This window comes from Salmo trutta, chromosome 33, assembly GCF_901001165.1.
Source record: "Salmo trutta chromosome 33, fSalTru1.1, whole genome shotgun sequence".
Taxonomy (NCBI): Eukaryota; Metazoa; Chordata; class Actinopteri; order Salmoniformes; family Salmonidae; genus Salmo; species Salmo trutta.
The window spans coordinates 6,499,743-6,514,260 of NC_042989.1; the positions used below are offsets into that span (position 1 = coordinate 6,499,743).

Below are 14,518 nucleotides of genomic sequence, written 5' to 3' on the forward strand. Positions count from 1 at the left end.
TAGATGGCATCATGAGGTAGGAAAATAATGTGGATATATTGAAGCAACATCTCAAGACATCAGTCAGGAAGTTAAAGCTTGGTCGGAAATGGGTCTTCCAAATGGACAATGACCCCAAGCATACTTCCAAATTTGTGGCAAAATAGCTTAAGGACAACAAAGTCAAGGTGGCCATCACAAAGCCCTGACCTCATCCTATAGAAAATTTGTGTGCAGAACTGAAAAAGCGTGTGCGAGCAAGGAGGCCTACAAACCTGACTCAGCTACACCTATTCTGTGGGAAGCTTGTGGAAGGCTACCCGAAACGTTTGACACAAGTTAACAATTTAAAGGCAATGCTACCAAATACTAATTGAGTGTATGCAAACTTCTGACCCACTGGGAATGTGATGAAAGAAATAAAAGCTGAAATAAATCATTCTCTCTACGATTCTTCTGACATTTCACATTCTTAAAATAAAGTAGTGATCCTAACTAACCTAAGACAGGGAATTTTTACTATGATTAAATGTCAGGAATTGTGAAAAACTGAGTTTAAATGTATTTGGCTAAGGTGTATGCAAACTTCCGACTTCAACTGTACATATATTTCAGGATGTTGTGTATCCCTGGAAAATATCTGAATTCATGTAAACATAACAGTTTTGAAACATAGCTTGTCCCTGAAAAAAGTGCTGTCTTAGCACAACTTAACCCAGGTATGGGGTAAATTGAGCATAGGGACAGGGTAAGTTGATCCGCCTTGGGGTAAGTGGGTGATGGTGTCCTATGACAGTGGGTGATGGTGCTGGTAGGTCAAAGTTTAATTCATGGAATGGGGGTGTGGTACATTGTATGTCTTAAATGTATGCCTACTTTCAGTTATAGATCTCTCTGTTCAATATCACTTACCTACCATTTCTTGACCAGTTGTCCGGGACAGGGACGTTGTTTCAATGTGCCAATTCATAGTCAAGTTCTCTGCATTTGAGGCAATTAAGTCCATGAAACTGGTCCGCAAGATTCTTTATATTTTTAGCAAGCTCAGACTCCATGTCATCAGATAAGACCTTGTGTTCCTCTGCTACTCTGTCATAGCTTCTCTTTCGCACAGGTACATATTTGTTTTCCTTTTTGTCAATGTACCTCTTCAGTGTCATTCAGTCAATTTATTTTTATCGCTTGCTGCTCAAATTGACTTCTTCCCTTCTCTCACTTCATTGGCTGCTTTCAATAATCTCAAGGGGGGCTAGACCCCTGCTTGTTTTATGTACGTATACACAGTGTTTGATGATGTCTGCTTGGTAACAATTCAAATCTTGAGTTCATATGCATGACACATTGCAAAAATACGCATATTATGCATAAAGCTTTTGTATGGGGTATGACAGCCATTATCTTAACTTACCCAATGGCCATTGGCTCAACTTACCCTAAGGCAAAGACTTGATATATTAGCCCACACAGCTACAAGGATGCACTTACATGCTAGGTTTAAGACCTCATATTGTAGCTTATAGAGACCCCAACTTATATTACGCAAACCAGATTGCACACATATATTTTTTTAGTGTACGGCTAGCCAGGGGCACACTCCAACACTAAGATATCATTTACAAAGAAGTATGTGTTGTGTGAGTCTGCCAGATCAGAGGCAGTAAAGATCTAGTTGTTTTAAATTCAAGTTTTTACAACCTGTACCTACAGCGCTATCATGTGGTCAATATGTGACAGTGCCATATCAAAAGCTTATCTGTAAGCTTTGGAATCAGCGCTGAAGCGCAGGTGAAAGGCGTGCCCTGAACTGTCCATGGTGCTGAACTGTCCATGGTCCTGAAATCGTTTGATCTCCAAATACCACCCCCCCCCCCCCCACAGGCTTGCCTGTTTTGCATGTTATTTTGGCATTAATACGTATCACATATCAGTTTCCAAACAATATAAAAATATATATATATATATATCATTGAGTTAATAAAGCTGCATAAAGACATGGTCTCTTTTTTGTTTTCTTGAGTAAGGCAGCTCCAAAATGCAGGCGTTTCAGCCTAGCTGAGCGTTGCGCCGTGATTGGCTCAGTGTTTTGTCACTCATGGGGACACTATGTCACCGCCAAGTCTAAAGGTAGTGCTAGAAAATTCTAGCCTCTTGGGTGCTGCCATAGAGTTACATTAAAAGTGCCCATCCAAGGAGGATCAAGGTCATTGGCCACAGATAAAATGATGTCAAATCACATTATATGTACAGTAGCTTTGATTGGACTGATCAAGATACTTTCAAAATCTTAGCTAGCAGTCATCATCATGAATCAAGTCGACAATCTACTGGCAAATAATTTTTATCCTTGTCATATGATGAGAAATAATGAAGAGAAATTATAGATAAAACATATCGGTGGTCATTGGAACACAAGTTGGAAATTGCAAATTCAACAATGAGTGGTTTGGAAGGAATCAGTGGCTTACTGCAAGCATTGCAAAGCAATCACTAGCCTGCTATTCAGTGGAGTGGCAGTGTGGTCCCAAATCTGGGATTAAGAAGCTCTTTTCCAAGTTTAAAATGATAACATTCAACATTGGCCATGCTGTCAATAAAGCATGATTTGTGCCGCGCACAAAACAACTTAAATCGGAAGTGCGCAAACTTGACTTCAGTGAGTTCAAGATAACTGGGAAGTCGGGAATAAACGAGCTCCGACTGGGAAAATACGTTTTGAACGGTCATCCAACACGGAATTGTAAATCTGGCCTCTTTCTAGAGCTACAACCTGAAGATCAATGACGTCATCATGATTCAACCTTGTTTTTTTCTGAGTTCCCAGTTGTTTTGAAAGCACCATAAATCCAGAGAATGACAGACTTTGATGACAAAATTTGCCCACGAAGGAATGCAGCGCCACCTTCCTTTTCGAGAGAGCACAACACAACAGGGTGAGTCCAAAAATGTATTGTATGCTGCTGCATAAATTATGAAATATGCCAGGGAGATATGTATACTGTAGCTAAGAAAGTAATACCAAGTGTATGTTGTGTAGTACGATGTTAGTAGCCCATGTGCCTCACCCTAATAATTCGGTCTATTTACCCCTCTTAATTTCACCTACTGTTCTGACTTGGTGGTGCACATGTAGCCTATAACCTGTTTTAGAGAAATGTAATCATCAAATATTATAAGAGCTTTCATTGTCTGCTTATATGCCCCCTTTATTTATCCTACAGTTCTGACTTGGTGTACAGGGAGAACACTGTAAGAAAGGCCCATGTTCTGAATTCTGTCTCTGTACTATTCAAAAGTGCAAAACAAATAGTTATATTGACTACGTCCGTCCTAGCTCACTCATTAATGTCTTAATCGAAATTACGGATTGCCTGTTATCCGCTTGTCGTCCCCTTATGCCATAGTTTGCACATCTCAATTGTCAGCCGAAACCACATTTGTTTAAGCAAGTCAGCCATATCAGATGTGTTTTTTTAAAAGGCAGTAAATGAGGCTGAATGAACAGTTTCGCAGCCAGACAAAGCTCCGCTGATAGCCTGGTGTAGCAGGGGTGAGATGTTGGGACTGCTGTTGGGACAGCTTTATGTAGGCTCTAACAGTTTGTGGGCACTGCTTGTCACCGTTATAGTGCAATTCATGTATTGTTTAGTGTTGTGTTGTGTAATGGCTTTGCTGGCATGCATCCCACTTTTAGTTTTTTTTTGCCCCACCAAGATTTACATGCTAAAATCTCCACTGGTTCAGTATATATTATAGAGATCAGTCCATTCGAGAGCCCAGATAATTTATTTATAAACCCAATCATTTGATGGTTCGGTAGTTGGGTTTCCCATTGGACTCCATAGGCCAGCATACAGCAGCCTACCTTCAGAAAGTATTGAAAACCCTTGATTTTTCCACACATTTTGTTGTGTCACAGCCTGAATTTAAAATGTATTAAATGTAGATTTTTTTGTCACTGGCCTACACACAAAACCCCGTAATGTCAAAGTGGAATTATGCTTTTCGAAATATTTACAAACTCAAATGAAAAGCTGAAATGTCTTGAGTCAATAATTATTCAAACCCTTTGTTTTGGCTAGCCTAAATAAGTTCAGGAGTAAAAATGTGCTTAACAAGTCACACAGTAAGTTGCATGGACGCACTCTGTGTGGTATAATAATGTTGAACATGATTTTTGAATGACTACCTCATCGCTGTACCCCACACATACAGATAATTGTAAGGTCCCTCAGTCAAACAGTGCATTTCTAATAGACTCAACCACAAAGACCAGGGAGGTTTTCCAATGCCTCGCATTGTCGGGCACCTATTGGTAGGTAAAAATAAAGAAAATCAGACCTCGAATATCCTTTTGAGCATGGTGAAGTTATTAATTACACTTGGTGGATGGTGTATCAATACACCCAGTCACTACAAAGATACAAGCATCCTTCTTAACTCAGTTGCTTATAGAGGAAGGAAACCACTCAGGGATTTTACCATGAGGCCAATGGTGACTTTAAAAAAGTTACAGAGTTGAATGACTGTGATAGGAGAACTCTGAGGATGGATCAACATTGCTGTTACTTCACAATACTAAACTAATTGACAGAGTGTAAAGAAGGAAGCCTGTACATAATAGAAAGTATTCCAAAATATGCATCCTGTTTGCAACTAGGCACTAAAGTAATACTGCAACAAATGTGGCAAAGCAGTTAACTTTTTGTTCTGAATACATAGTGTTATGTTTGGGGGAAATCCAATACAACACATTACTGAGTACCACTCTCCATATTTTCAAGCATAGTGGTGGCTGCATCATACAATGGGTATGCTTGTAATCATTAAGGACTGGGGAGTCTTTCAGGATAGAAAATAAAACAGAATGGAGCTAAGCACAGGCAAAATCCTAGAGGAAAACCTGGTTCCGTCTGCTTTCCACCACATGCTGGGAGATGAATTCACCTTTCAGCAGGACAATACACTAAAACACAAGGCCAACTCTACACGAGTTGCTTACCAAGACGACAATGAATGTTCCTGACAGGCCTAGTTACAGTTTTGACATAAACATACTTGAACAACTATGGCAAGACCTGAAAATGGTTGTCTAGCAATGATCAACAACCAATTTCACAGAACTGAAAGAATTTTGAAAATAATAATGGGCATTGTGTGGACATGAGTGAGAAAAAAACATATTTAATACATTTTGAGTTTAGTCTGTAACACAATGTGGAATAAGTCAAGGGGTATGAATACTTTTTGAAGGCACTGTATGAGCTCAATCTAAGAAAAATATAGTGGACACATCCCAAGATCCGCACGAGAGAAAAGCAACCAAGTCCAGGTAGCCGATTTTGTTGGCCTACGCTAATTGATAAGACGAGGTGCATGCTATAATTTTGTGTTTGCAAGTTTTGCCCCTGATCTGACTCGGCGCTGGCATCTTCCCAACATGTCTGAATGCGGTGAATTGTTGCAGTGTTCTGCAATTTCTCTCGCAGGCGGACTGGTATGCAGGCCAGCGAGCATGCTTCATTCACACGGAGGAAGGGGGGGGGGTGAAAGTTCATAATGGTTTGCACATATCAGGTGACAATGCTGTGGAAAAGTTGGTCAACGTCTGTGGCTTAGCCTAACCAACAGAAACATTTAAGAAAATGACCAGCAGCAGCGAGGGGGTTTCGAAGTACATCGAGGTCGAAGACGATGAAACATTGGCGATTGGTTATTACGACGACGACGATGACTTTGATACATTCACAGACGGGAATCTGGACTGTAGCTGCGAAGACGGAGGTAGTGGCAAAACTTTTCTCCCTCCGCGTCAGGAAGGTCATGAATATATTGACACAATGTTTCATCTTACTGTGTCCCCAGCTATGTAGGCTACTAGGTGAATTGTGTCTAAACCCTTTGAAGTTCACTATTTGTGTGAAATGTTTATACATAGCGCAGCGTAAAATAACCTCCAAGCGCTTTCATACCGAACGCGTGGTCGTTCGGCAGCTACATACTGTAATCTACTGTGTCAACGAGGCTAGCTAGGCGAGAGCTGTGTTCATATTGAGCGTTGGCCTATGAGAAACGTGTTTGTTTGCATGCGTCATGTTACCTAAAATGGAATCATTGGTCAGTTTTGACTAGAGAAATTGAAGCCTGTCCTGTTGCGCCCTCTGCATATTCACGGATTTACTGCCTGACATAGTCAGTGCATCTGGCTCTGATTGACATAGTCTTATTACATTTTGTTGGCATTATGCATTGTTTTTTGTTTAAACTATTTGATAATGCCTTTATTAACGTTTAATAAGCGATTACAATCTATTACCATTAAAGAACTGCCAAAATATGTGCATGTATTCCAATAGGTAGCTCAAACATTCTCACAAATCTACAGTTTGTTGTTTTAAGATTTATTCCCGGATTCTTCTCCAATCTTTCATTTGATGCAAGCAGATTATGACTATCCCTGTCAGAGGGATAGGACTGTGTGACCTGCAGATAGTGAAATGATGCATTGGAGAGTCAATCCAAATGATACTATTGGATCAAATAAACTACATGAGGTGTGGAATGTGTGCATCCCAAATAGCACCCTATTCCCTATAAAACGCACTACTTAGGGCCCCTGGTCAAAAGTAGTGCACTAAATAGAGCATAGGGTGCCATTTGGGATGTTGGTTATGTCTGTATAATTACTCAACTGTCACATGATAGACAGCGCCTCTCTAGCCTCTCTTTCTCCAGTCTCAGAGATAGTGTTGAGAAATTCAACGGGAGGATTTCATCATTCTCCCAGACAGTGTGTGTTCTGTTAAATGACCAGTCACCACTGTCTCTTACATTACAATGATCTTCCAATAATTCTGCATTAGCACACTTTCATATGCTCAGAGGTCCTTATTTTTTTTCTAAAAGACTTTATCCAATAGATTGTTGGGTAACAGTGATCTCAATGCATACGCTGCTAATTGCCTAACTGGGCCTTCACTTCATACTCATTCCAGTCAGTGAAAGAATAACTGATAGAACAGTTCCTTTTCCCGAAGCTATAAACTCCCGAATGCTCTTCAGAATCCATAATATATTACCACTGTGGTGCTACCTCATCTCAACCACATTACATTACATGAGTGCCAAGTCTCAGTCTCGGTTTACATCCCAAATGGCACCATATTTTTTTTTTTACCAGGGCCCATAGGGAATAGGGTGGCATTTGGCCACAGACTTATAATGTTACAGCATTAAGAAGGCCAGCCCGGCGATGACATAGAATGCAGACCACATTCTTCCCTCAGTAGAGAGTTATCAAAGTCAGAGGAAGCATTTGATTGAGCCAGCTCAGTGCCAGGGCCTCTGTCCGCATTACAAATGGCACCTTTTTCCCTATGTAGAGCACTACTTTTGACCAGGGGCCGCCCATAGGACTTTGGTCAAAATAAGTGCACTAGAAAGAGAATAGTGTGCCATTTGGGTCAGATAAACTGTGGCTTTATGGGGTTGAGGAGATTCTATGCCATATGATACACATCATACCAACTGTGCTGTCGGAGTGTGAGCCACACTCATGTGGTGTTGGTTGGTCGGTGTATGTGGAGCACATGTTCCCTGAGTATGAGTTGCTCTTATGTATTTAATTGGCTTGCGTCTACACAAAATACTGGTATGTGAGTAACCAGGAAGTCACCATTGAGGTTACAAGGCCTCTTTCACAAGAGTCCTGGCCACGAAGGGCAGCTCAATAAAAACAAAACAAATACACAAATCATTCATCAGTACAGTGCATACACAGCAAAAACATAAATATCAATATTAATAAATACACACAATTGTCATAAAAACCATCTCTCTCTCCCTCCCCCAGGTGGCTTCAGTGACCCCCTCAGTGGGGAGGTGAAGCCCAGGATCCTCCTCATGGGTCTAAGACGTAGCGGCAAGTCTTCCATCCAAAAAGTGGTGTTCCACAAGATGTCCCCCAACGAGACCCTGTTTCTGGAGAGCACCAATAAGGTAAGACGTAACAGAGTTAGATCACACCATAACCTCACTCCCCAGGTAGAAATGTCTCCACTCGTGCTATCGAATTTACCCAACTGGCTGAGATGTTGTCAAGGTGCGGTCACGAGACAGAGGATCCCTGGCCTGGTAAAGGACAGTGTTCCGTCCCAGATAGGCTACGGAAGCCATTCTGTTAAGCATGCACAGTGACCTTTGTCACACAGGCACTGTTGAAGCTTTTAAATCACGTTTTAAAACCCACCTTTTTAGCCTGGTGATGATTTTAATGTTTTTTTAGACGGCATTTTTTGTTACTTTATACATCTCTTTTTATTGCCTTCTGTTTTTTGTTTTTTTATCTCCATCATTGTATTGTTTTACTGAAAAAAGTGTGTTGTGATTTTAAATCCACTTTAACCAAAGTTGAATTTGATTTGAATAAGATCTGCAGAGAGGACGTGTCCAACAGTTCCTTCGTCAGCTTCCAGATTTGGGACTTCCCTGGACAGATCGACTTCTTCGACCCCACCTTTGACTACGAGATGATCTTCAGAGGAACAGGGGCCCTCATCTTCGTCATCGACTCACAGGTGACTACATGGAAACGGTGGTGTCCATGTAAGGGTTTCAAAGTTCCCAAAACTTCCAGAAAATTCTCTGGTTTTCCATAAATCCTTGTTGAAGAATGGCAGGTTGGAGGATTCCCTCTGGGATCAATAAAGTTCAGTTCGGTTCAGTTCAGTTAAATTTAAAAAAGTTCTCAGAACTTTTGAGCGTACAGTGAAAGTAGAAAAGCAACGTCTCCTGGGTCTCTAATAGAAACTAGGTTGTTAGATGTGTTCCACACCTCTTTGATTAGGAGTCTTGCTGTGAGAGCTTCAATCAGCAATCGGGAATCCTTTTGGTGACTTGGCTGTCTTTGAACCATCTATGTGTTATTGAAAAGCTAGGGCCAGATCTCGTCTAAGTCCTTGGTGTTATGTATTGTGAATGCATCAAAAGGCATTTATGCATTTGTATACAACAATTCTATTAATGTTTAAAGCATGTCTAGGGTGTAGCCTTGGATGCCCAGACATCGCTCACGTTGTCAACGAGACGAGATTTGAAAGGATGGACTCGAGCGACTACTATGAGTGTAATACTAACCATATAAGGCGCTATAAATGCATTAATTACACACAGGCTGTTCATAGAAAGCATTACCTTCCCTCTGTTATAACAGTAACTGTCCATCCTGTCCCCATGTCTGTCTCTAGGATGACTATGTGGAGGCGCTGAGTCGGCTCCACCTCACAGTGACCAGGGCGTACAAGGTCAACCCAGAAATCAACTTTGAGGTGTTTATCCACAAGGTAGATGGGCTGTCGGACGACGCTAAGATCGAGAAGCAGAGGGACATACACAAACGGGCCAATGACGACCTGGCTGACGCTGGCTTGGAGAAGATACATCTAAGGTAATACCACAGATAGAACAATGAGCCAGACATTTCACCAGATGTATAAATGTGAAGCATCCGGTTGGTGTTTCCACTAACTACCAAATATAAGAAGCCCAGTGGCCGGCAGTGGGAGAAGATGGAGCAAGATGGATTTTGTCCTACATTCTTTACATTTTCTCATCGATTAAACATTTGATCTCCATACAGTTTTCTGTTTCCAAAACTAAAATCTGTAACATAGTGAACTGCATTTTTTTTACTTTACCCTTTGCCAAAGTTTTAAAATTGTGTTGTTTAGAATGAGTACAAGGGCGGATTGAGTGATTGGACACGTGAGTAGGCGTTCCCTAATGGAAATATGCAAATAAATGCTAGAACACACCAATTGGATTTTACTAGCTCGTACTTGGCTCTGCCCACCTCCTTGCTTGTTCTGCCCACTATGATTTGCTCCCAGTGGAAACGACAGGCTCTGGTCTATCTTGGGTTAGTTATAAAAATCTTTGGTAATACCGTCAGCGGCCATTTTGTAAGATGGCTGCCACGTCCCCCAGTGGCTAAATCTCAGGGTAAATAAATCTACCTCTGTAAAAAATGTGGCGCTTTTATCACAAAATGCACAACCGATTTGCTTATCCGCCCGACTATAAAGAGGTGTTTTCAAATGAAGCTACCATAATGTGGATTACTAGTGTGTGGCCAGAGTGTTCTCTCCAAGCTACATTACCTACATTTTGTTCAAATTCATTTTTGCTATGCACTTGTGAGTAGATTGTCTAACTGCTGCTGTAGGTGGTTATAGTTATACCCAATTGAAAGTAACTGACTGTTTTCCCCTTTGACCCTTCAGTCTTTACCTGACCAGCATCTATGACCACTCCATATTTGAGGCCTTCAGCAAAGTGGTGCAGAAACTCATCCCTCAGCTGCCCACTCTAGAGAACTTGCTCAATATCTTCATATCTGTGAGTACACTCAACTGTCCTCAGTTAGCTTGATATCTGTGAGTATGTTACACGCCTCGGTCTGAGACGGGTCAGCAGATAATAAACCTGAATTAACAGGATAGAATGATGAGACGGAGAAACGTTAGTGGTGTTCAGTAGTAGGCATTCTACAATATTTCCAAAAATATTGTTCTCTTTTGTTAATCTTTTTGTTGTCAAAATCAATTACACACTACAATTGCATTGTAGTATTACGTCGTTACATTCCATATTTCAGTATCAAAAATAAAGGTCACAAGTTAAATAAACTCTCGCCATACATCTACACATTCAAACACATTCACATATTACCTTTCACCAATGGCCAAACCAATAGTGCATATAATCTAAGGCTATTCAATCAGTAGTATTTAGCATCTAGCAACAACATCTATTTGGCATGTAAAACCATCAAATTGTACGAGGCATAAGAGGCTACATTACATTATATAACTTACTGTACTAGCAGTGTCAATTTTCAAAAGCTACACATGACTGGAGGCCTGTGCTAAACAATGCTACAACCATGACCTTTTAAACCATTAACACGTAAGCTAACAATAGCTGAAACCCACTACCCTAAAGCTAGCTAGCACTTAGCAAAGCTACATTTGGTTAGCATAAAGCTAACAAACTGTTAAAACATTTTTTTTTTTACAACTATCAACACATTGTATCATCACATTGCATATTTACATATACAGTTGAAGTCGGAAGTTGACATGCACTTAGGTTGAAGTCATTAACTTGTTTTTCAACCATTCCACTAATTTCTTGCTAACAAACTATAGTTTTTCCAAGTCGGTTAGGACATCTACTTTGTGCATGACACAAGTAATTTTTCCAACAATTGCTTACAGACAGATTATTTCACTTATAACTCACTGTATCACAATAACAGTGGGTCAGAAGTTTACATAAACTAAGTTGACTGTGCATTTAAACAGCTTGGAAAATTCCAGAAAATTATGTCATGGCTTTAGAAGCTTCTGATAGGATAATTGACATAATTTGAGTCAATTGGAGGTGTATCTGTGGATGTATTTCAAGGCCTACCTTCAAACTCAGTGCGTCTTTGCTTAACATCATGGGAAAATCAAAAGAAATCAGCCAAGACCTCAGAAAAAAATTGTAGGCCTCCACAAGTCTGGTTCATCCTTGGGAGCAATTTCCAAACACCTGAAGGTACCACGTTCATCTGTACAAACAATAGTAGGCAAGTATAAACACCATGGGACCACACAGCCGTCATACCGCTCAGGAAGGAGATGCGTTCTGTCTCCTAGAGATGAACATGTTTTGGTTCAAAAAGTGCAAATCAATCCCAGAACAACAGCAAAGGACCTTGTGAAGATACTGTAGGAAACAGGTACAAAAGTATCTATATCCTCAGTAAAACAAGTCCTATATCGACATAACCTGAAAGGCCTCTCAGCAAGGAAGAAGCCACTGCTCCAAAACCGCCATAAAAAAGCCAGACTACGGTTTGCAACTGCACATGGGGACAAAGATCGTACTTTTTGGAGAAATGTCCTCTGGTCTGATGAAACAAAAATATAACTGTTTGGCCATAATGACCATCGTTATGTTTGGAGGAAAAAGGGGAAGGCTTTCAAGCCGAAGAACACCATCCCAAACGTGAAGCACGGGGGTGGCAGCATCATGTTGTGGGGGTGCTTTGCTGCAGGAGGGATTGGTGCACTTCACAAAATAGATGGCATCATGAGGTAGGGAAATTATGTGGATATATTGAAGCAACATCTCAAGACATCAGTCAGGAAGTTGAAGCTTGGTCGCAAATGGGTCTTCCAAATGGACAATGACCCCAAGCATACTTCCAAAGTTGTGGCAAAATGGCTTAAGAACAACAAAGTCAAGGTATTGGAGTGGCCATCACAAAGCCCTGACCTCAAGCCTATAGAACATTTGTGGGCAGAACTGAAACGGCGTGTGCGAGCAAGGAGGCCTACAAACCTGACTCAGTTACACCAGCTCTGTCAGGAGGAATGGGCCAAAATTCACCCAACTTATTGTGGGAAGCTTGTGGAAGGCTACCTGAAACATTTGACCCAAGTTAAACAATTGAAAGGCAATGCTACCAAATACTAATTGAGTGCATGTAAACTTCTGACCCACTGGGAATGTGATGAAAGAAATAAAAGCTGAAATAAATCATTCTCTCCACTATTATTTTACATTTTTAAAATAAAGTAGTGATCCTAACTGACCTAAAATAGGGAATTTTTACCATGATTAAATGTCAGGAATTTAAATGTTTAAATGTATTTGGCTTAGGTGTATGTTAACTTCCGACTTCAACTGTATTTCCTGAACTAAACTGAGCCTTCGTTCATAGAAAATAAAACAAATAGGAGCTAAAAGTACAAAAGGTTTGTGCGCCATCTTAATCCCTACACATAAACCATTAGCAACCTAGCCAATCTACTTACAATGTGGAACATATGAACAAGTTTTTCGCTCGATTAAAACTCCCTCCAATTGCCTTAGAAGGTCACCAAACTCACAGACTATGTAAGTAACCATGTTACCTCAATATTTTGAGAGTCATCTTGCACTTTTGCACATTACATACCATACAGGATAGAATGATGAGACGGAGAAACGTTAGTGGTGTTCAGTAGTAGGCATTCTACAAGATTGAAGGAGAAACCTCAAAGATCTCACTAATGCCCCCATTTGACGTCACAGCTCCCCGTAGTGGCAGTACTCATACACATTAATTTAAATGAAAATACCTAGGAGGCCTAAAAAATTATGCAAGGGACGGCTCAATAAAATAACAAATGAAAATAAAACATCAAAAATATGACCAGACATATTTGTTTGTCACAAGTACACTACTGCGTGCTGTTTAAAGTCGCAGTTTAAAGAAAACCGAACCATGGATCAAAGTTTCTCCTGGCCGATAGACTACTTTCAGGGTGAGAACCATCCAACAGTAAGTTGTCAATATACTGAACCTACCCTTTAATATTTTTCTATGTGTGAATGCACAGAACTGTCCTCATGACACCTCTAGAGTTATTGAGTGAGTGAGTAATAGGGTATATTTCAGACAAATGGCACCCTATTCCTAGTGCACTTCGAACATGGCCGAGAGAGACCAAACAGGCTGGTTGTTTGGGCAGAAGTGCTTTGACAAGGCCTGAGCAAATAAAGCAGAGGCCCATCTCTATTGTAATTTGGTCAATTTTGTGCTCAGCTGATTGTGAGTGACAGCACGGCACTTACAAAGCCAAGGGTCGTGTGTTCGATTCCTGCTGGGGCCACCAATACAAAAAATGTATGTCGCTGTGGATAAAAGCGTCTGCAAAATGGCATTTATTATTGTTATTATTATATTATTATTATTGCTGAATCAAATCGTTTATTATGAACACTTTGAATTTCATCCAGAAGGTGGCAGTAATAGGTAAGAATGGCAGGGGTTTGTAGAAAGAGGCATTATGCCATTATACTGTGTAGAGAGAAGATTGAAAACAGAATACATCATTCTATTCATTTATTGTGTACACATAAATTAATTTACTGATTTTGTTTTCATTGATGTTCATTTGTAAACAAGCTGCACAGAAAATTAACAACATGAGAGATATTGGTAACTGACATCTTACAGTAGTAGGTGAAGCCAAAGTCATAACCTCACCTTCAGTTTATAACTACAGACATATGAGAAAACATATTTCTATGAATTAAATCATTATTCATATCACGGTTACAACGTTTCTTAGAAAAATAGATTTCAAATTGATTTTATGCTTATATTCATGGGCATAGTGTGGAATATTGAGGCAGCGAACGCCCCTCTCTGCTTTTGTGCCTTCTTCAGTGTAATCAGCAAAGCATTTGTAGTACCTTGTTAGTCTGTGTATGTTAATAAATAAGTACAGTACATGAGAAACCATTCATCTCTTAATGGACATTACATTAGCAACGTGCAAGCCCCGCCCACCTGAGGATCTGTCTTTTTCAGCCATCCATTTCCTGTGTTGAGGGGTTCAAATGCACTTTCCACGTAAATCTCGCTGGATTGATTGCTTTCATTTTAATCCTGTGACTCTTTCATACTCTTGCTTGTGCCTGTCGTTTTTCCCCGTTAACGTTA

At 40.3% G+C, this 14,518-nt stretch overlaps 1 protein-coding gene across 3 annotated transcripts in view; it reads left to right on the forward strand.

Annotated features, from left to right (window-relative positions):
* The first annotated feature begins 5,530 nt into the window (after nt 1-5,530).
* rragd (ras-related GTP binding D) overlaps nt 5,531-14,518 on the forward strand; it is a 37,216-nt gene continuing 28,228 nt past the window's right edge. For all 3 annotated transcript variants that reach the window (XM_029729647.1, XM_029729649.1, XM_029729648.1), the window contains exons 1-5: nt 5,531-5,760; nt 7,829-7,974; nt 8,406-8,552; nt 9,222-9,421; nt 10,257-10,371. In XM_029729647.1, the coding sequence (XP_029585507.1) occupies nt 5,622-5,760; nt 7,829-7,974; nt 8,406-8,552; nt 9,222-9,421; nt 10,257-10,371 (747 nt within the window). In that variant the 5' untranslated portion in view covers nt 5,531-5,621. The remainder of the gene's footprint in view (nt 5,761-7,828; nt 7,975-8,405; nt 8,553-9,221; nt 9,422-10,256; nt 10,372-14,518) is intronic.